At 34.6% G+C, this 23,191-nt stretch overlaps 1 protein-coding gene and 1 long non-coding RNA gene across 2 annotated transcripts in view; one reads left to right on the top strand and one right to left on the bottom strand.

Moving 5' to 3' along the window:
* LOC123822844 (phosphatidylinositol phosphatase PTPRQ) overlaps positions 1–23,191 on the top strand; it is a 203,299-nt gene that overhangs the window by 101,571 nt on the left and 78,537 nt on the right. Inside the window, exon 27 of the mRNA XM_045845017.1 lies at positions 10,886–11,209. Coding sequence (XP_045700973.1) covers positions 10,886–11,209 — 324 coding nt within the window. The remainder of the gene's footprint in view (positions 1–10,885; positions 11,210–23,191) is intronic.
* LOC123822846 overlaps positions 5,579–23,191 on the bottom strand; it is a 118,375-nt gene continuing 100,762 nt past the window's right edge. The window contains exon 3 of the long non-coding RNA XR_006786433.1: positions 5,579–5,672. This is a non-coding gene — a long non-coding RNA (uncharacterized LOC123822846). The remainder of the gene's footprint in view (positions 5,673–23,191) is intronic.

Raw genomic sequence — 23,191 nt, forward strand, 5'->3', positions numbered from 1 at the left:
ACACACATTTTAGCACCTAATTACCACTTCTGGTGTCCTTCATTTATTTCGGTAGTTCTGAGTTGTATCTATTGTCATGTTCTTTTAAGCTAAAAAACTTAGAATTTCTTCCAGAGCTGGAATGCTTGCATAAAATTCTTTAAGATATTAATTATTTGAAAAATAGGTTTATTTTTCAATATTTTCACTTTAAATATATGGTTCCTTTGTCTTCTAGTACTTGTTGTGTCTGATGAGATCAGTTACCATTTATATCATTAGTTCTTCTGTGTTAAATAAGTGATTTTTTCTAGCACTTTTCAAGATGTTTTTCTTTATATTTACTTTTTTAGCAGTTTGACAATGATATAGCTAGTATAGATTTTGTTGAATTTATTTTGCTGTTGGTTCATTTAGCTTCTGGTTTGGGTAAGTTAATATTTTTCCAAATTTTGAGAAATTTTCAGTCATTATTTTTAAAAATATTTTCCTGCCCTCTGTTATCTGATTTTTCTGGGACTCAAATTACATACCCCTTAATATCATTCCTTAATTATTTTCACATTTGTTTTGTTCTTCAGGTTGGAGTTGTATTGATGTGCCATCAAGTTGATTGACTATGGATTCTCCCATTTTAAATCTGGTGTTAAAGAAATTCAATAAACTTTTTATTTAGGATGTTGTACTTTTAAATTCTAGAATTTTCATTTAGCTCTGTTTCATTATATCCATTTCTCTGTTGAAATTGCCCTTTTGCTTTCTAATTATGACTGTTTTCCATTAAATAAAGTACATTAAATTAAATGATTTTTTAGAGTTTTAAAATTAAAATTAATACCTGGCTGGTGTAGCTCAGTGGATTGAGCATGGGCTGCAAACCAAAGCATCGCAGGTTTGATTCCCAGTCAGGGCACATGCCTGGGTTGCAGGCCACAGTCCCCAGCAACCGCACGTTGATGTTTCTCTCTCTCTCTTTCTCCCTCCCTTCTCTCTCTAAAAATAAATAAATAAAATATTTAAGAAAAAAAGGGTTTTAAAATTTTTAGTGAGTTTATTTGAGCCAAACTGATGATTGCTAGGAAACAAAATCTCAATGGATTGGGAAAACGTTCTGGAAAATTTCAGTTTTACCACTTATTTTGCACATCAGAATCAAAGGGGAAAACTGATGGGGCTTACATGAAATTCATTGGTGATAGATTAGGGAGGCAGGAGAAAGCACAGTGGGGAAATCCCTGAGATTAGATAAAAAGTAAAACAAATAGACCCATACTTGTTTTTTCTGTTTTGTTTTGTTTTGCTTTTTATATTTGTGAGTATAAGATAATAACATGATAATAATAGTGAGGGGATTTGTGGTCTCTGCTCTGGTTGGATGGCTGTATATGAAGGGGACTGGAGAAAAGGAAATTACTTTGATATTCCAAAGGTATATTATCAGATATGTTATTATAGATTATAAAAAAGGCAGCAACAGGCTCAGTTAAGGTAAAGATTGACCCTTGTTAGGAAGACATTGACAAGGCCTGTACATCTACAATTTGATATTGAAATTTATTAGTTTGATTGTCTTTACCTGTCTGCTAACATCAAATAATATATTTATAATGGCTTTTAAAAATTTATTTTCTTCTGTTCCTACATCTGAGTTATCTATCCTGTAGTCTTTTTCTATTGATTACTTTTTCTTTTTGACTACGAGTCACATTTCCCTGTCACTAATAATTTTTCTACTTGCTGAGTAATTTTTAAATTTATGTTGGATACTGTTGATGTTTTGCAGAAACTCTGCATTTTGCTATATTCTTTTGAAGAGTGTGGCATTTATGCTAAAAGATTATTAAATTACTGAATGGTAATTTTATAAATATATGGTTTGGGGTTTATCCTTATTTATAGATGGGATTCTTCCATCCTGGGACACAGAGTAAAGTAAATATATGGCCCTTTTGAGATTTTAATTATGCATGAGCTGTTTATCAATTTTTAAAGTTTGTCACCCCTATGTTGAAAAACAACTAAAATTTCTACTCAATTTTTTTATCTGTTGCTTTCCACTACACCCATTGTCATGTTATATATGTATATATATATATATATATATATATATATATATATATATATATATGTACAACTAGGAGATTAGCCAAGGATTTCAGGGAAGTTTAGACCCAGAATTTGGGTTTAACCCCACTGTTGCTTCCTTCTTTCTTCAGCCCATTCTCTGGTACCTCAAGCCAAAATTGTTTTATTTTCCCCAGAATTCATACTTGTTATTTGCAGGAGAAGTAGTCTGATACAACTATTCTGGCATCATCTAAACAGACCCTCAAATTTATTATATTTGGACACTGGAATATTTTGATATGAATTTTTGGCTACTTCTACAAAATTATTTTTTTGCATGAGTTTGATAATTCTAGTCACACTGTGCACTTTTATGTACAATAGCCTTACTGAATATTCTGTGATACATACACAGAAAAAGGAGTTTACATTGCAATCATATACATGACTTTAAATTAAATGGTAGATATTTTTGTTCTTAAAAATATTTTGGGATTTTTCTATTGACTAATGTCACAGGGGTCTCAATCTCACTTTATCCTTTGATCCTTTCTCCTCTACTATTTTTTTTTCTGTCTCATTTAGTCTCATCTTGACTCTTCTAGTCTCTTCTCTACTCTTTTCTCTCCCCCCAACCCCCAGAATCCCTGAGAAATCCAAGTTTTTTCTGGTGGAGATCTCCTCAAACTTTCCATCTAGAAACCACAGTACTGAAAAAAAGGGAAATGGTTTCTAGTAGCATTTAATTGTAATCAGCATTGGTAACACATTGTTCTTGAAATTATTTCATGACTCCATTAGTTTGTTCACTTATTTATTTGTTGAACAAATACTTCTTAAGTATCAGTGTGAGCCAGACATTATTGGCTTCTTTGCATTTTTATGATCTTTCTTTCATATTCTATTTCACTGTCCATTAACTACTGAATTCATCATCTGCTGTTCTGACACTATAAATAATATCCTTAAATGTTCTTTCACTCTCATGATTTCAAGAATTATATATACATATTTCTCTCAAATTGTTTTTTCATAACCTCTTTTGCTAACTGAAGCTTCTCTTCCCAACACATCTCTATTTATCCATGCTAACAAGATATAAAATAACATTTTATCTACTCATATCTATCCTCAAGTGAATCCCTATAAATCAGTATGTCTTTCTCATTTTCTCATCAATATTAATGGTTCAATTTAGTTTCCAGGTGTTATAGGAATGGTCTTAATAGACAATTAACTCTACTATGTAATTACTCCCCTAAGAACTGCTTCATATAAACTATTTTAAATCAATGTTGTCATTTTTGATAGATATTCTTATGAGATAACTTGCTATATAAAGCTGTCAAACTAATGACTATAAAACAAATCAACTCATTTGCCTCCAAATAGGACATTTATAATCCATTTTCTTTGTAGTACCCTAGGGAAAAAAAGCCACTTTTTTTCCCCAGAAGTTTTACTGAGATAATTTTATAAATAAGTTTAGTGTCCATTAACACTTGATTGAAAAACTAATATTATAGCTGTTGTCCATAGACTTTTGGGTCCCTAACTGTCTGGGTATACATGCATTGGGATAGATACATTAAATTTTTGTTTAGGAAATCTGTCTTTTCAATATATTTTTCAGTTCCCTTTCATGCATATGGAATATGTTAAGATAATTTAATTTTTCACACTAATAAGTGGGTCAATCCACATTCTCAGCTTTGTAGTATCACTTAAAATCATGTTTATGTAGCATATTTTGGTAAATACTCTCCCAGCTACTCCAAAATCTATCTCAAAGATTAAGCCATAGCGCCTGAGAGAAGTGTACCTGAACTAAATAATTAGAACCTCTGAAGATATAGTTTTACAAAATGTATTTGATCATTATTATGCCTATCCACATTAAGAGATATTATAAGAAAGAGCTCAGTTAAACATATTTATTATTTATCACATAAAGATGTTATTTTACAAGTACAGATATCATGATATTAAGTGATACCCTATTTATGTGCTTTTGGGGGAGAAATATATCTTTGATATCAGTACCAGAGATTATTGTACTTTTCTTGATCATTTAATTTGTCTTTATGGCCACAGGAATTTATAATGTTGATTTTTTATATTATTTTCTATAACACTTAGAGCCAAATCATAACTTACTTCTCAAAAGTTTATAGCATATATTTTATTTATTGACTGAATTTCTGGGTTCATTACATCTGTTGTACTCCCATTTCTTTTATGCCAAATAAATCATCACATTCTGCCAATATTCTTTTGCCTTTTATTTATCTTTATTCCTAATTATTTTTTGTCATTGTAATATGCGTCATACTGCATATATACAATGGTATATATTAACCAGTTTCTATCAAGTTTACTTTTTTCTGATAACTAGCTATAGGGAGGCTGTCTTTCTTTTTTTTTTAACTTTATACTTTACCAATTAATTTCTGTTGGTGTTCTCTCTTGCCTATAGTAGTCATCTAAACCCATCTGTCAGACTTTCAGTGCTTTTCAATAATATCACACTTGATGGCCCCCCTTTTTTCTTATTACTTCTCTAGCCTTTCTTTCCTCCAGCTTCATATACTTTCCAGCCCTTCACAAATATTTTGTTTCCTCTTATTGATCTCTTGTCATATTCAATCTACTTAAACATTTTTCTCTCACATTTCTACTAATCCTCAACTCCCCTTTCAAGTTATAACTCCCAGATCTTCTCTTTCCATTTCCTTTTGGCATCATGTATTTGTGCTGGCTCCTAGTGAGTATATTAATTTGCATATGTATATGAAAAAGAGCTGATACACTAAAGACATAACTTGCCCTTACCACTCAATGAGAATGTCTGATGAATGTTGTTAATTAAATTGAAGTTAATCAAAATTTATATGTAGTATGCTGAAATTTTATTTGCACTCACTTTTGCAGAAATTTCTATTTTTATATTTATTTATACTATGTTAGCATTAATAAACTATATTTTTATTTATCTAAGTTTAGATTATATATTTGGTCCTTTTGTTTCTAAAAGGGCTGTAGATTATTTAAAAGTAGTAAATACAAATATTTTTAATAAACTAAGAAAAGTTGTGTTGATACTTTTATATGTTTTATAAATATAAATTTTTAAATGTCTGTTTTGCTCAAAAAAGAGTTCATCTGTCATTGAAAATAAAAGTATATAGTTATAAATAAAGAATTAAGAAAACTTTCTCTTCCATTTTAGTATACATAACTAGGTCAGTGAGAAGTTAACAAAACCACTATCAGCATCCTATCATAAAAGTTGGCAGTTTCTCATATTGATATCCAGAGGTTTAGAAAATAATTACATTTTACACACATTTTCATTCTCTAAAAGGGAATCTACTGAATAGTCTCTAAAACTGTCATGCCTTTAAACCAGTAACAAATTTTTACTTATATAGATCTACAGACTTTTATTTCAACCATGATGAAAGTATTTTACCAACAAGAATAATTTATGAATAAAAATGTAATTTACAGAATACCTTGCAGTGAATGTTGATCGCTTCATCACAGTTCAGTCATGTTTACAAAATCTAAGCAAGCTGCGTGATTACTCCAGGAAACATGGAATGATGTGTTCAAATTAGTACCATCTGTGGATAGAAAAAGTTCGAGGTTTTTAGTCATTCTTAAAGAATGGAAATCTGATTCTCCATGCTAAAAGGAGTGTAATCCTTTTAGTATCTGTAATTCAATAGGGCAGTTGCCTTGAAATAGTCTAGTTCAATACTCAGTTCATCAAAAGAGAAGATACTGGACATAAATGAGGGTTATTGCTGGTCATTTATGAAGGCCTCTGAGGTAGCCTTGTTAAAAATTGTCTATGAGTTACAGTACATATTTAACTGCAGATTAGATTATATTTCTGGTTCATTGTTTTAAATACATTTGATTGAAAAATCTGGACACAAGTTTATAGTACATAAAAACCAAAGGACTGTTTCAGTGAAGCATAATTCAATCACATAGTCAGCACTTGAGTGCCCACGTGTCAGGTACTGGGTGTCTGTTCAAGGTCCATCACTGTACCTGTCACATGAAAAGGAACTGCAATTTTTGTTACTCTTTCTTCAGCTGGATTAAAAACAACTCCTGCATGGAACTTGTTTCTTTGTCAAGTTAAAATACTATCCGACTCAGATCTTTACTTCTTTATGACACTTTTTTGGAGAATACTAGAGTCTGTGGACCAATATTAACCTGCTGAAAATTTTTTTACTGTGCAACAAAATTTGACATTAAAGTCTTTTTTTTTACAATCTGAACATTTAAGGTAGAAAAAAGTTCCTCATAGAACCATGGGTGTCTAGTTATCTCTCCTGCTGAAACAGGGAAAGGGTAGCCCTCTTACTTCTCCAGTTTATTGGATAGCTAATACTGCCTTTTCCGTCCCACATCTAGTTGCTCAGGAAACACTATGTAAAGGAAATTGAAGCATAGTAGAAGTGCTTGGTGCTGGATGCAAAAGAAAGGAAAGTGTCTAGACCATACTTCCTGGCTCTCATGGGGAAAGAGTTATGGTCTTGGTGCAAATGAAAAGCCAATCCAAATCTTTTCAAGTATCCCCACTATAGGTAAAATAAAATTAAAACTCTTGAATCTACTCTAAAGGGCTCAACATTACCTGATTTTGGCCTGCATCTCCAGTCCACTCTCTCTTCTTATTTCCTGCGGATCCAGCAGCCTTCTTTAAGTGGTTCCAATGTGCACACTCTTTCACCCTCAGAGTCTTAACACATCCTGCTGTTTTCACCTGGGAATCTGTATCTTATCTGTCAGGTCTCTGATCAAACTATAATTCAGAAAATTCTTTTCTGACCATCTGTGTAAGCCAAATTGTGCTATAGTCTCTTATTTATTTGTCTATACATTAAAATATTTATTAAATGCCTCCTTTGTTTCAAATATTAATCTAGACCTCCAGGGACACTATCTAATAAGTAAATAGACATTTGTGTTTTGTGTGTATACATTTGTGTGTATATATGTATACATACTCATATATATATATATATATATATACACACACTCATACACACATGTAGTTGCTCAATCTTTTTTTATAGAAATGAATGCAAAATCAAAACCTTTTTAGATCTTTGGTATAAATGATGGAGTAAAGTAAGGAGGAAAATAGGATTAGGCCTATTTAAGGTGAGTTTTCAGTGAGGATCTGGGATTTATAGGAAGATAAATATCAGTTCAAAATAATGAAGGCTGAACAAACTAATAGAACTATCTGGAAAAAATCTTAAAGTCCCTCAAGATTTTGAGTTTTTCTTTGCTCTATATATTTAAACAAAAGCTAGATAAGGAGACATTGGTCATGTTGTAGAGGAAAGTTGTAAATTAGTTTTCTGTTGTATGTCACAAACTGAGTAACTTAACATTAATTTATTCACACACAGTTCTACAGGTCAGAAGTCTGGGCACTGTGTGCCTGGATTCTCTACTCAGAGTTTCACAAGTTAAAATCAAGGTGTCAGTCAGCTGTGCTTTGAGATGGGGCTACAGTCCTCTTCCAAGCTCACGTGTTTCTGGCAGGATCCAGTTTCTTACAGTGGCAGGACTTAGATCAGCATTTCCTGGCTGGCTCTTAGCCAAGGGCTGCTGTCAGCTTCTAGAGATGTCCTGAATTGTTTATCATGTGGTCTCCTCGTATAAAACCAACAGTGGCAAAATTTTTGTACATTGACTTTGTGTCTTGCTTAAAATATTTTACATTCTCTTTTATTAAATTCTCTGCTTCTACAGGACTTATGTTATCAAATCAGGCCCACCAGATTATATCTTCCTATTTTAAAGTCAACTTATTTGAATTCTTAATTACAGCAGCAAAATTTCCTAACATCAGCACGTATATCAGTGTTTCCTGAAAAACTGGATGAAGCTGTGTGTATAGGGCCATAATGGTCAGACATAAAAAGGCGAGTTGACCAAGTTCATCTCTAAACTTCTTTCAAAGTCTATGATGTAACCTGACTCATTTGCCTGTTTTATGAGTTCAACCACCAAAATAGATCTAAACCTTCAGTTTCTCCCTACTACTACCATCTTCTTTCCTGAGCAAATGAAACAGCCTATGAATTTGTTCCTTTTCTCTTGTGCAGTTGCCAAACTGGACTTGATAAAGCATACTTCTTAACATCTTATTCTGGCAAGCTGGTAGCTTTCCATTGCCTGGCAAGCCATTTGTGAGTTCCTCTGACACAGCACTTCCCCAGGCTGTGTGCAGTCTTTCCACTTGTTATTGCCAATGTGAATGATAAGCTATGGTCAAACTTGGCAGAGTGCATCACCCCCAGTGCTAGAACCTCTGCCTTTATAATCAATGAAATCTCATCTCACATGCCACCTTTCCTCTTAAAACTTTTCCCAAAACCCCAAATCAGTCATATTTTTTGCTTTGTGTTAAAGTGTCTTGAAAATGTATCTTTCTTCAAGTAGTCTAAGTTCAAACTTAATGGCTGTAGAATTTGAATTACAGGAATTCTGCTTTTTAGCCAACTTTAAAATTTCTGTAAAGGTAAATTTTCCTTAAAAAATAACTTTTCCCTAGTTGTTTTTCTTCATAACTAAAGAGAAAAGGGAGGGTATTGGAAGTAGCGTATCAGTGTTCTGTTTGTAATGGTCCTTTAAAGGTTAATATCTGCTTGCATGCAGTATTATTTGATGATAAATGTTAATATTTAAAAACAGAGTAATTGGATCTGGTCAATTGAATATAATGGCTTTAAGTAATCTCCTATTTGTTTTCCATTGCATTAAGATGTTCTCCAGATTTAGGCAAATACATAAGTGATGTGCCTGTAGATAATTTGGTAAAAATTTAAGAGAAAATCCAAAATTTTAACTCATATAGTCCTTTCTACAGAACTACAGATGCATACATCTATACACTACTTGGTATCTTTTTCTGGATATCTGATAAGCATTTCAAAGTAAACATATTCAAAATAAATTCTTCATCTTTCTGCCCAAAGCTTACTGCTTGCACAGTCATCCCCCTCTTGGTTAACAGCAACTTCATTTTTCTTTGTGCTCAATCCAAAGGTCTAAGAGCTTTCTTCTATTCCTCTTTCTCTTATACTCCACATGTCACACATCAGCAACTCCTGTCAGCTCTGTTATATTTAGGCTCAGTGCTTCCTGTCATTTTGCCGCAGCATTCCTGGTCTAGTCCCTCATGATCTCATGTGTTAACATTGCAATAGCCTCCTAATTACTCTCCCTGTTTTCATTCTTTTGACCCTTAGTCTATTCTCAACACAATAGCTCGAGTGATTTCATGAAAACACGCATTAGAGACTGTTACTCCTCTATTCTAGTTGAAGTCATAACTTCTTACAATGTTGTATGTAATGTAGACTTCAGTGTTTTTTCTTAGACTTGGACTCCTACTAGATACACTAGCCTCTGTGTTATCCTTCAAATATACCAAGCATGGTTTCAATTTAGGGCCCTTAATAATAATGCACTTTCCTCTGCTGGGAATGTTCTTCCCCCAGAATTTCACTTGGTTAGTACCCCACTTTGATTAGGAACTTCATGTCTTCTAATCACTGAGGCCTTCTCTAACTGCTCAGTTTCCCTGGAACTTTCAATATCCCTGGAACTCTGTCTTCTTCTACACTTCCTTCTTTTTCTCCATAACACGAATCATCATCCAAAATATTCTACTGAATGCTTATTTATATTTTTATTTTATATAAACCTCCTGAGTGTAAAATGCACAAGGATAGGGACTTTTGTTTTGTTCATTGCATTCCCAGTACCTATGATAGAATTTGGAATAAATTGGGTACTCATTTGGTATTTATTGAAAGTTGAATCAGTATGATATGTTTAGGAATAAATGGGTTTTATATTTATTCATTAATTGTCTTATTTTTAATTGTGCATGTTAACAAACATTTTTTATGAATTATATGATTTTCATACAAGTCATTATTATTTACTCTATCTCAGCCTTCTGAGCAAAAGCCCTTGCACATATGTGTGGTTGAAGAAAGTACCTCTACCACTTAGTACATTGTTCTTTCATACTTCTAACCACAACATGTTTATATTTCTTGCCCAGTAAATGCCTATGTCTTAAAATCAAGACATAAGCCTTATGTATCTTTAATCCCTAAATAGGCTTAGAACATGCACATGGTTTGCGTATAGCAAATCAATGGTTAACATGAAATCTAGTAAGTGACTCCAGTAGGACCATGTGATTATAGGTGATATACAGATACTGTAGTCTGGGTATGAATCAGGGTGCTAGATGATACTCTAGATAGGGTTTTGTTAATTTTAAATATATGCAAGATAAAATAAAAATCAACTAATTATATAAAATTATTTATTTAATAGGGTTATTTATTTAAAATCATTTTATAAACAACATTTACTATACATAGGGTGAACTTGTGTCTGTCTAGACATTAAATTATAGAATGTATTTCTTAGGAAGTGACCTTACCTAGGGAAGGACGTAGCATTATATGAGAATACAGTTTTCCTTTGTACCAGTGCTTGTGTACAAAGCCAAAGTTTATGTTGTAAGAGAATTTGGGAGCAAAATTAAGAGTAAAAATAATAGCAATTATTTTGTCTTCTATCCCTTTGACCCTTGGTCTTTGAAGCATCTCTTTAAGATTCTGCTTATTAAATGTGTGGATATTAACCTAAGGGTAATTTTAATTAGACACTTTATTATGCCTCTAGGCACATTATAAAAGGTAATTTTAAATCTCATTTTTACTTCTGTTACAAAATGTTTGGTAATTCCTATTACTTTTCATTTTTCTCTTTTTAGTTCCCAGTGTTCCTATGAACATTGCTTTTTCTAATGTTCAGTCAACTAGTGCAACATTAACATGGATGCGGCCCGACACTATCTTTGGTTACTTCCAAAATTACAAGATTATCACTCAACTTCGGGATCAAAAGTGCAGAGAATGGGAATCTGAAGAATGTATTGAATATCAGAAAGTTCAATACCTCTATGAACCTGACCTAACTGAAGAGACAGTGTATGGATTAAAGAAATTCCGATGGTATAGATTCCAAGTGGCTGCCAGCACCAATGCTGGCTATGGCAATGCTTCAAGTTGGATATCTACACAAACCCTCCCTGGCCGTAAGTTTTGCCCTGATATGCATATATATTTTTTTCATTCAAGGAAAAGCTTTTTAAATGCTTTTCCATAGAAATCACTCAAAGTGTAGGTGAAGATTACTCTTACATCTTAAATTTTATATTTTAAAATTAACTGCCCTACTTGCTGTAACAACATCATTAACATTAAATAATTTCTATCATTACCATCTGAACACTATCTTCATCAAATTGTAATGGCTTTAATGTAAAGTATACATATATGTGTGTGTGCATATATACACATAAGAGTATGTACACACACATATATGTATATATTATGTATCATTCATACATTGATTTCTGTATATGTTGATTTCTACTTAATTATATTGTGTGTAAAATCACTGAACATAAAAATTACTGAGTACAGAAACTAACTCATATAATAACATATTTACTTTTAATTTCAATGAATACCAATAGGAAATTAATTTTCTGTCCTTTAGAGTTTTTCTCAAACTTTCAGAGGTGTGTGAAGGGCCTACAGTCCTATATTGCAACAAAAACATTACAGCTTTCTCTTGTGTTTATCATTAGGCTATATTGATGATATCAAGAGTGCTTTGCCCATGCCTACAGTTTTCCTTCATATCTAAAGGATATGAAGCCAGGCTTTACAATCTTGCCAGTGACTGCAAGCTGGCACACACACACACAGATTTTCAGTGATAAATGGTTACTGTTATAGTCCTTTCTAGGCAGTGAGAAGCTTTATTTTCTAGGTCACCAAATGCATCTCTTGTTTCTGTTCCCCAGAGTACCTGGCATGAAGTTTGTATAACGTGTCCAATAAATGTTTGTTAATGCAGTGCCAGCTCTGACTGCTCCCCAGAACTCAGATCAATATATTTACCTGATCAATTGATGTCACTGGGCATGTGTGTCAAATATATCTCCCAAAATTAACATGGTTTAAACACTAATCTTCTCATCCACCAATCTTTTTTATTTTAGTAAATAATACACCATTACTCATCTGGTTGCAGGAAATGAAAATCTAGAAAGTGCTCTTTTCCTCCTCAACTCTACCAATGCTATAGTTCTACAGTGTGACCTAACACAACCCTCCATTTGCTTTGTGGCCGTATTAGTCCTAGCCTTCATTACTACTACCATATTAACCTTGCTGACCTCCTGAGCCTGCAGGTGATCTTTTTCAAGCTAAATCAAATGATGTCACTTCCCTTTTTAAAGCTATCCAATGAACTCCCATTGTTGTTGGAATAAAATTTGAAATTTCCGACATGATAAACAAAGACTTACATGGCCTGACTTTTACCTAACATTTTAACATCATCTAAGTAACATTTTACTTATCCTTACCCTCTATTCACTGGACATTTTTTCTATTACCTGAACATACTATACTCCTAGAACTTGGAGCTTTGCACTCTCTGTTCCTTTTGACTGAAATATTCTTTCACCTCCATCTTCCCATGACCAGCCTTTTTATTTTATTTTATTTTATTTTAAATTTTATTTATTTTTAGAAAGACGGGAATGGAGGGAGAAAGAGGGAAAGACACATGAATGTGTGGTTGCCTCTCATGTGGCCCTCATGGGGGACCTGGCCTACAACCCAGGCATGTGCCCTGACTGGGAATCGAGCTGGACTTTTTGGTTTGCAGCCCACATTCAATCCTCTGAGCTACACCAGCAAGAGCTCATGACCATCCTTTTTATAATGCAGACCCCACCTTAAAGGATCCAGATCAAGTAAAGCTAGGGACTTTAGTTGCTTAAGCCAGTAAGAAGAAATAAAATCATAAGTGCAAATCTGATAGAAAAATGAGACATGGACTGACTGAATAAATTTTGAAGTCCCAGGGGCAACTGGCAGTTGCCTGAAGCAGTCAGACAGGTACTATAGCAAAAGAAGCAAAGTGATATAAAGTGATTGAAAGTGGTGGAAGCCATGGCAAGTTAAAAGAGAATGCACTGTACTAAGACTTCTGATGTTTTGAAAGAAACAGGAAAGTTAATTGTTTTTAATGTGAAAATATTCAATTCCTTGTTTGTGGTAGTTTTTTTTTTCAAATTTAAAAGCATTCAGTTGTTCAAACCAAGCACATTAGTAGCCCAGATCTGGCTTGTGGGCAGTTAATTTTTAATTTTTGGTTAAAATAGACTTGGTGTCTATTTGCCCACTGCCACTAAGGGATTCCACCCTATTCCTTATGAGCATCTCACTTGGGTAGTGCCTGCTTCTACCTACTATACTGAATGAGGAAGTGGACTTTCTAAATGCATAATTTCTTCAAGCACTCTAGACACTATGATGGAAAATGTTTGATTAGCATAAAACAACATATAACATGATCAATTTAGAAGCTTGTAAATGAAACGTGGAAGTTGGATTTTTAGAGTCTTATGTTCTTAATTTGAAAATTTGGGAGTTTTTCCACTGGAATATCATTACTTCCATACCTCCATTTCCTGCCTTCTTTAAGGTCTATAACTCACTCACCAGAATTTGGCTATTTTCAATTGCCTACTACTCCATTTTAGTCATTCTGGTTTAAAGGAATAATGGTAGAACATTTCAAATATTTCACAATCAACGTGAGATTTTGTAAAAAAATTAACATTATTTTCCTCGCTTTACCACAATGTCTTTCTTTGCATTTGGTGATTTGTTTGTTTGTTTTGCTCTTGGTGCAATGCAGAGGATAATCTTGCTTTTTCCTCACACCAGCTCCAAGTCTTTACTTGACTAATCTACAGAGGGACTTTCTCATGAAGTATTAGCTTGTTTTTTATCTAGTATTTTTCTTCTCTCTGGGTCTAGTATCTCATTGCCACAATTTTAATTCACCATCACAGAATACTTTGAGCAAAAGGAAATTTATCTTACATAGATTTTTCAATGCTACTCCTATTTCCTTTTTCTCTCTTTATTCTTGAGAGCTGATTTTCTACTCTGTTATCATCAAATAGAATTTTAAAAAATTTATTGCCAGAGGATACATGAAAATCTGCCTTTATTCCTCTGTGATCAAGTGAAAAAAGTGACAAGGTTTATGTACAGGATGGGGCAAAAGTAGGTTTACAGCTGTGAGTATGCAAAGCATAGGTTATTCTTGTATTAGTTGGGGTGCATAGGAGAGGCAGCTGACCAATCTTTATCTTTCACAGCAATGTTTCTCTCCCTCTTTATCTCTCTCCTTTCCCCTCTTAAAAAAAAGACACTGCATATCTTGTTGCAGGTTAATATATATGGTGAACTAACATGTGCCACAAGAATAAAACAAATTAGAACAGTCAAGCTACAAAAGTCTTGAAGCAGTAATCTTTTTCAAGTTAAAAGTAAGTAATGCTTAGATGTTGATCCTGCAGACCAAACATGGAAAGTGTAGACATTTTGAAAACATAAGAAATAATCTGGGACTTCTGGCCAAGATGGAGGTGTAGGTAGATACCACTGTGCCTCCTCCCACAACCAAAAAAAGGACAACAAATTTAACAATGAAAAAAAAATACCCAGAACTGCCAGAAAATGGAAATATATGGAAGTCCAACTATCAAGAAGTTAAAGAAGAAACATTCATCCAGACCAGTAGGAGGGGCAGAGATGGGCAGCCTGGATGGAGAGGACTCCCGGTAAGGCAGTGGTGGGAGGACTGGGGTGGGCAAGGCAGTGGCTGGCAGACCAGGTTGTCCCACACTTGCATGCGGATAAACTGGGAGGAACAACAGACTGCGAAACCCAGGGTTCCAGTGCTGGGAAATAAAGCTTCAAAACCTCTGACTGAAAAGCCTTGTGGGGTTGTATGGCAGGAGAAACTCCCAGGCTCACAGGAGAGTTCATTGGATAGACCCACAGGATCCTAGAATGTACAGAAATCCACCCACCTGGGAATCAGCACCAGAAGGGCCCAGTTTGCTTGTGGGTTGCGGGGTAACTGACTAAAAGCTGGCTGGTGGAGAGGCGAGCAAGGGACATTGTTCCCTCTCACCCCCTCCACTACATACAGCACCACTACCCAGTGACATGGGTTGCCCCTGCTCTGGTGAATACTTAAGGCTCCACACCTTACAGGTACTGAGACAAAAAAAAAAATGGCCCAAATGAAAGAACAGATCAAAGTTCCAGAAAAAATAGAAGTAAACAATGAAGAGATAGCCAGCCTATCACATGCAGAGTTTAAAACACTGGTGATCAGGATGTTCATAGAAATGGTTGACTATGTTTGCAAAATAGAGGAAGAAGTGAAGGCTATGCAAAGTGAAGTAAAGGAAAATGCACAGGGAACCAACAGTGGTAGGAAGGAAACCAGGACTCAAAGCAACGATTTGGGTCAGAAGGAAGAAATAAACATTCAACTGGAACAGAATGAAGAAAAAATAAATCAGAAAAATGAGGAGAGGCTTAGGAACCTCCAGGACAACTTTAAACATTCCAGCATCCAAATCATAGGGGTCCCAAAAGGAGAAGAGGAAGAGCAAGAAATTGAAAACTTATTTGAAAAATAATGAAGGAGAACTTCCCCAATCAGGCCAAGGAAATAGACTTCCAGGAAGTCCAGAAAGCTCAGAGAGTCCCAAACAAGTTGGACCCAAGGAATCATACACCAAGGTACATCATAATTACATTGCCCAAGATTAAAGAGAAGGAGAGAATCTTAAAAGCAGAAAGAGAAAAGGAGAGAGTTACCTACAAAGGAGTTCACACAAGACTATCAGCTGATTTCTTGAAATAAATCTTGAAGGCAAGAAGGGGCTGGAAAGAAGTATTGGAAGTCATGAAAGGCAAAGACCTACACCCAAGATTACACTATGCAGCAAAGCTCTCATTTAGAATGAAAGGGCATTCTGAATGATAGCTTTTCCCAGGTAAGGTCAAGTTAAAGGAGTTCATCATCACCAAGCCCTTATTCTATGAACTGTTAAAGGGACTTATCTAAGAAAAAGAAGAAGATAAAAAATACGAGCAATAAAATGACAACAAACACAACTATCAACAACCAAACCTTAAAAAACAAAAACGAGCTAAACAAACAACTAGAACAGAAGCAGAATCACAGAAATGGAGATCGCTTGGAGGATTATCAGTGGGGAGGGGGAGGTGTGAGAATAGGGGAAAAGTTATAGGGAATAAGAATCATAAATAGTAGGTACAAAATAGACAGGGAGAGGATGAGAACAGTATAATGTAGAAGCCAAAGAACTTACATGTACGACCCATGGACATGAACTAAGAAGGTGGAATGAGCGTGTGATGGGAGTACAGGGCATAGAGGAATGAAGGGGGGAAATGAGACAACTATAATAGTATAATCAATAAAATATATTTTTAAAAATTTTAAAGAAAAAATAATATGGATGCAAAAAATTACTGTTTTACATTATCTATCATTGAGTCAAAAATTGTTTCATAATATATGAGAAGATAGAATTTTGAAAGTGAAAAACTTACCTGAATAATATAAAAGACAAAGCAACAGTAAAAATTGGTATAAAATTACCATTTCAAATATGTGCATGTTATTCTTATGGCATCAAGTTGCATTCAAGCTCAGTAAAATAGAACTGCTTATCAAAACCTGGTGCTTCTTGATAAAGAGCTAGCAATTGATGGGTAGTTTGAGATCAATGTATTCACTTTGAATAACTCAAATAAAAGACCAATAAATATTATTTTAAAATGTTCTAAAATCCTGTGTAGAATTAGAAAATATGTTGTATTTCCTCTCTCTGAGCTAGTAAAGAAGGAAACCCAAATTAAAGATCCAGGGAGCAAAGTTAGGATGCAAGCTGAGAATTAAACTGGGTTACTTTCTGAATCAGAATCTACCACTGTACACTAGAGTGAACAAAGAAAACAGTATTCAGCCAACACAAGCTAACATTCATTTTTCCCACATATTCTGATCTAGACAACTGAAGCCAAGCTGCTATTTTCCTTAAGTCATCTGTGTAATAGCCATAACTCTGTACTTCATGCTGGGTGTATATAGATACAAACAAGCACAAACATTACAAATGGCAGAAACACTTAACTTGAAACATTAAAATCTTGCAGATCATTTTACTAATCTTTCATTTTTCTGATTATTCCTATATTCAAAAGCAATTTGAATTATGTGGGGGGAAGAATATAGACTGACAAGTTTCTCTGTGATGCACAGTAAGTACTTATAATGTTGAGAAAATGTACAACTTTAAAAGAGTGTGGGTGTGAAATTAGTATGGAATGGAATGGGACTCTCATAATGTGCATCTCCTATGGACCACCAGGCCTGGAAGACAGCAAGTAAGGCAAATTCCTGGGGTAGCACTTAGGTTGCGAAAACCACAGGATACCATACTCATGAGGAATTTTAACTACCCAAACATCTGTTAGGTTAAAAAAAAATTCAACAAAACATGCCTCATCAAAGAAGAGTCCAAGGAATGCAACTTTATGATCTAAAAAGAAGAAAAACAAAATAGGGGGCAAAGTATGCCTTAACATTTTTTAAAATAAGAAATTGTTAATGACTTACCCAATTATTTTCTTTATGGTGTAATGCACTTATAATGTGCTGAATGCTATCATAGCAGAGGTACATATTATCCTTTCTGTAAAGAAGCAATTATATAATGACAAGAAGTTTCATAAATGAACAGGAAAATATATTCCACGACATAAAGAACCCCATTTGATTCAGTACATTTTTAGAATACTCTCTACCTTGTTGCCATGAGAGGAAATGAATATAATTTATTCTATACATGGTGAAATAAGTTACATGCCATTGAAATTCTTCTAAGTTAATTGTCTGAGACTCCCAAATGCGTAATTCAAGACAACATCTCTGTCCTCTAGACCTGTCAATGGAAGGTAGTGATATGACTACTAAGGTTTCCACCAACATCTCACTCACATCTGTATCACTGTTGCCTCTTCCCCACTGGAAACATTTTCCTGTGTTGTTCTGTGCCTCAGTGTATTGTACCATTATTCATCTAACTGTTGAAATAAGCAATCTAGGAATCATTTATAATTCTTTCTTGCAATCTTCACCCCCAAGTCCGTATCTGAGTCTTATAGAATTTACTTTCTAAATATTTCTCAAATTTATTTATTTTTTCTGTTAGGGACCTCTAAATCTAGACCCTGAAAATTCATCTCTTAGATTATTACAAAAGATTCCTGAATGGTCTTTCAGTTCCCATTTTCTCTACACCCCATGTGAACTGAGCTTTGGAATATAGCTATATGGCAATGTTATTCCTCTGCTTAAGATCTTTTATAGTTTTCTATTTTTCTCTTGTGTAAAATTATACTTTTGAGTATGCTACATAAGGTTCTTTATGATTTTGCTTATATTCCCTATACATACTTTGTTATTTCTTCTTCGTGCTTCAGAATCTTTGCTTTTTTTTTTTTTCCCTATTGTCCTTTCTTTTGGAGAGCAGCCTCCTATAAATTCCTGTTTCCACTGTCATCCCCCAAAACTTGTTTCTAAAGTACTCATTGTCTAGTGTCATAATTATTCACTTCTTTCTCTTTTGTGGAACTCTGAGCTCCTTAAAGCAGAGGTGATCCTGTCCAATGTGTGTTTCTACCCTCCATGCCTACTCAACATTAGAGACTGAATGAATGTGGCATTTGAACTTGAGGAAGGCGTTTGACATTAATGTGAAAGTATCTCAACGTCAGTCTTCTCCATATTGCAAAACAGTTCATACTAATTTTCATCATTTTTTCCTCTAACTTACCTTCCAAATACCTGCATAGTTATTGCCAAAATTAAATTTTTTCATGTTTGACATGTTCAGCTTATTTTATTTCACAAAATTAGTATATTTTATACTGTTAATATTTTTATTTCCCTTTCATTAACATAAGAAGTATGAATTACTGCACATAGGAAAAATATGTATGTAGTAGAGAAGGATTTTAATCAATAAATTAAAATAATAAATGCCAATTTTAAATAGGTTGAAGTATTAGCAATATTTAAATGATTGACTAAGAGAACAAACTCTTAATGAATTTGTATAGCAAGCTGTATCATAATACGTTGATAATCCATGAAGAAAGCAGAGGAGAACAATGTCTAAATTTGGGCTGTGATGTGTAATTACAAGGAGAAAATATTTGGATAAAATCATAATTTATGTAACATAATAATAAATACATAAAATTAAAGTATTTAATAAAGCATTCAACTGTATATTTAATCCTAAAGAGCTATTTCCAGGTTGTTAGCAGAGTTTTTCAGAATTAAAAAAAATTTTGAAACATCATTACATAGCACGTAGAGTGTGTTTTTCAGTAAAATCACTCAAAATCAAAGGAAATTTTAAGGATTATTACTGTGTTATATTTTTAAATCAATATTATAGAAAACCTCATAATCCTAAGGAAAACAAAAAGGTTAAACAACCTTTTCCCTAACATAGCTAGCTGCATTTTGTCATTTAAAAATTCAGACGAATTCTGTCATTTTCTTATTTCAAACTTCAAATATGTTGACTTTATTTTTCTCTACTGAGGCTTATTTCTCTTGGTTTAGAAAGAAGTGTGAAGTAAGCTTACTTCTCTGTGTATTTGATCATTGACCTCTGTTCATGTCTGTCTCAGTACTAAGCCCTAAGCCAACAAAAATTCAGCTCTATTTTCTTCTACATTTATTAAGGAAGTGGGGAGAACTTCAATTTGACTATGGAAAACTACTCATTCTGAAAAGACCATAGGATTTATATGGCTGGTAGTTTAGGGTACTTTCTGATTGATTGGGTCCAGTAACTGAATTGAGAACCCTTGACTAGATAGTTAAGAATAATAATAAGAGCTGAGCTTATCAAATGTTTACTATATGTTGGCACTATTCTAAGAACTTTACACATTTTGACTCATTCACAGACCTCATTCATTTCTAGGGTAGATCCTTTGCTCTTAGGTTGTGACTAAGACTTGGGCAAAGGCTCATGATGGTATGAAAATACCAAGAGGTGGAGGGGTGACAAGTAGGATTACAAAGAGGAGATATTCAGCTGAAATCATAATGCAAAGGAAATAATAGTAAGCACTTAAAATTAAACTCTTTAATAAAACATTCAACTCTATATTTAATGTCAAAAAAAACAAAAGCAAGGTTGTTAAGCAACTTTTCCAGACTATATATGAAAATATTTTGAAATCCCATTTGCATAAGCAAATGGAATGTCTTTTTCAGCAAAGCACTAAAAACCAAACAGTTAAAAGAAATGTTAAGGATTATCACTATGTGGTGTTATTAGCTTTGACAACTGGGACTAAGAAAGACCTGGAGACATTACATAAACTTCCAGTGAGTAATCCAACCATCTCCATTCCCTATCACATTGGATGGGATTTCCCCTAACACTCATAACTTTACACTACACTTTTGTTTTCTCTTTTCTTTCTTTCTCTTTCTTTCTTTCTTTCTTTCTTTCTTTCTTTCTTTCTTTCTTTCTTTCTTTCTTTCTTTCTTTCTTTCTTTCTTTCTTTTCTTTCTTTCCTTCCTTTCTTTCTTTCTTTCTTTCTTTCTTTTCTTTCTTTCTTTCTTTCCCTTCCTTCCTTCCTTCCTTCCTTCCTCCCTCCCTTCCTTCCTTCCTTCCTTCCTTCCTTTTCTTCCTTTCCCACCCACCTCTCTCTCTCTTTTCATTTTACCCTTAGTTTACCTGCATACAATGAATGGGTGCACAAAATAGCAACATTTACCCTGGCTCTAACATTCCTTATGGTGATAGTCTCATCTGAATTATTCCAAGTTGATCCTACACAGAGCTTCAGTGAAGAGCTAACAATGTTTTCTTACATTCTCATGAAACATGCTGACCTGTCATCACTCTAGGAACTTTGTTACATGGAGGGAATGATGGTAGGGAGAAACCTCTTCTGGATTAACCAGAATTAAAGTAAGAGACCAGTCTGTGGACTGTTGATTGGCTGGATGCACGTTTGCATGTCTATCACCAGCTCACAACACCCCCACCCCCCATCCCCACTACTTCCCTAACCCTTACAGAACAGCCATTTAATCCCCCCTTCCATCCTCATTACCGCTGACCACCTAATCCGAAGAACAATGACACTACTTTTTCAAATGGTCTGTTGATGTTGTGGGGCAGTGGTTCTATTTTCCCCCCCAAGAAGTTTATTTGTGCAGACCAGGGACAGGGAGGCCCTACATCTCATAGAATTTATTTGGCCTCTTGGTGGTGAAGTGTCACTTGTGCTGGCGAGGAAGGACGCGGTGAGGCAGGGGGAACCTGATCTTGGAGTCTTGGAACTGCTTGACTGCCGGTCAGTGGCAGGTGCTGCCCACAGTCTCCTCCACCTCCTTGATCTGGATTGAGAGGGCGTGGGTGTGGTTCTTAAACTGGTACAACAGGCATTAGAATCAGTAGGGGGGCTGGGGAGGGGCCTGGTTAAAACACTGAGCGCTGGAGCCTATGCATGGCTTCTGACAGCAAGTCTGGGGTGTGGCCTCACAATTTCCTTTTCTAACAACGACCTAGGTAACATTGTTGCTGCTGGTCTGGAGAGAACATTTTGATAACCACTGATGTAGAAAGTTATTTTATAAACATGATGTATTCCTAAAATGTTGCTATCTGGTTCTAAAAATAATGGTACAAATATTAGAAAATTGTCAATCATACCTGGCAGAGCTAGCATTAGAAGTGTCAGGGTATTTTGTTTTTGTTTTTGTATGCTATATATTTTTCTTTCACCTTAAGCCAGTCTGAAATGAGTTGGAAAACTACTAATTAAGTATCAAAGGAAAAAGTCACAGAGTGGGTCTAATGCTGTGGTTCCCATGAGGCATCCCCAGTACTTGTCAGGGAGGCTAATCAGAAATACTCTGAAGCTCATAGTATTTGCCTTTTGTGATACCATCTTGCTGTTAAAAAATGTAACTATAAAACAAAATTAAAGTCTTGTAAAACAGTAGGAGATATTTAATACAACAATAGTAGTATCCTTTGTTGGGCAGTGAAATCACTGGGCTCTAAGGAGACATCTAACACCAGGGAAGGAGAACCAATTACTGCAGTATCATAACCATTGGGATTCATCCTAAGATGCTCTTGGCCTGTTAACTACGGTCAGTGTAATTGCTGAACTTCAGGGCCCTTGCTATCCTGAATTATATGACACAAGAAATACACCCCAACTACCTGGCCACAGCTTTAGTCCTGAGAGACTTCCAAAACTCAAAGTGACCAGTTGGGAGGTGGGAGGAAGATAATGGTGGAAAGAAGGGGAAGGGACTAGTTAAAGTGCATGTATGAATGACCCATGCATGGACCATGATGTGGGGATGGACTGTGGGAATGGGGGGTGGGATGGATGGAGGACAAAGGGGGAAAAATTGGGACAACTATAATAGAATAACAATGAAAAAATCTTAAAAAATAAAATTAATTAATTAATTAAAAAATAAAACTCAAAGCAAATTCTTTCAGTTGTGCTGAATCAAAGCCAACTCACAATTCCAGAGGTCACTAATGTTTGTATAGCTGAGGAAAAACATGGTCCTTCATTTAGTGATGGCAGTAGCTAGGAACCAGTGGCCCAGTGTGCCAGACTCTGAAACTGAAAGACCCTGAAGGGTAGGCCCTTTAAGTAGACTTTAAACTGAACTGAAATTCAAATAGATGTACAGATGATTTAAATTATTTGTGTACAGAGCTCAAGATTTTCTGTCCTTTCAGTTGCTTTCAAATAATTTATTCATTTAATTTATTCTTGTAGGAAATTCACTCTAGCATGGTGCAGTAAAAACCATGAAGTATTTTTTACATTTTTCATCATTAAATTAAATTTACAGGGATTTGCAGAAGGCAAAGTCACTAATAAGTCTTTGAATGTGCTTCTTCTGAAAGTGTAGTATTAGACACACCAAAATTTGATGGTTCTTAATCAAAGTGGCATAGACTTGGGAACCTTCAAACTTTCCTAAGGACTAGGCAACATGATGGTCTGTCCAGACTCCCCTC

Source organism: Phyllostomus hastatus, unplaced genomic scaffold, assembly GCF_019186645.2.
Source record: "Phyllostomus hastatus isolate PE091 unplaced genomic scaffold, TTU_PhHast_1.1 phas_contig_432, whole genome shotgun sequence".
Classification (NCBI taxonomy): Eukaryota; Metazoa; Chordata; class Mammalia; order Chiroptera; family Phyllostomidae; genus Phyllostomus; species Phyllostomus hastatus.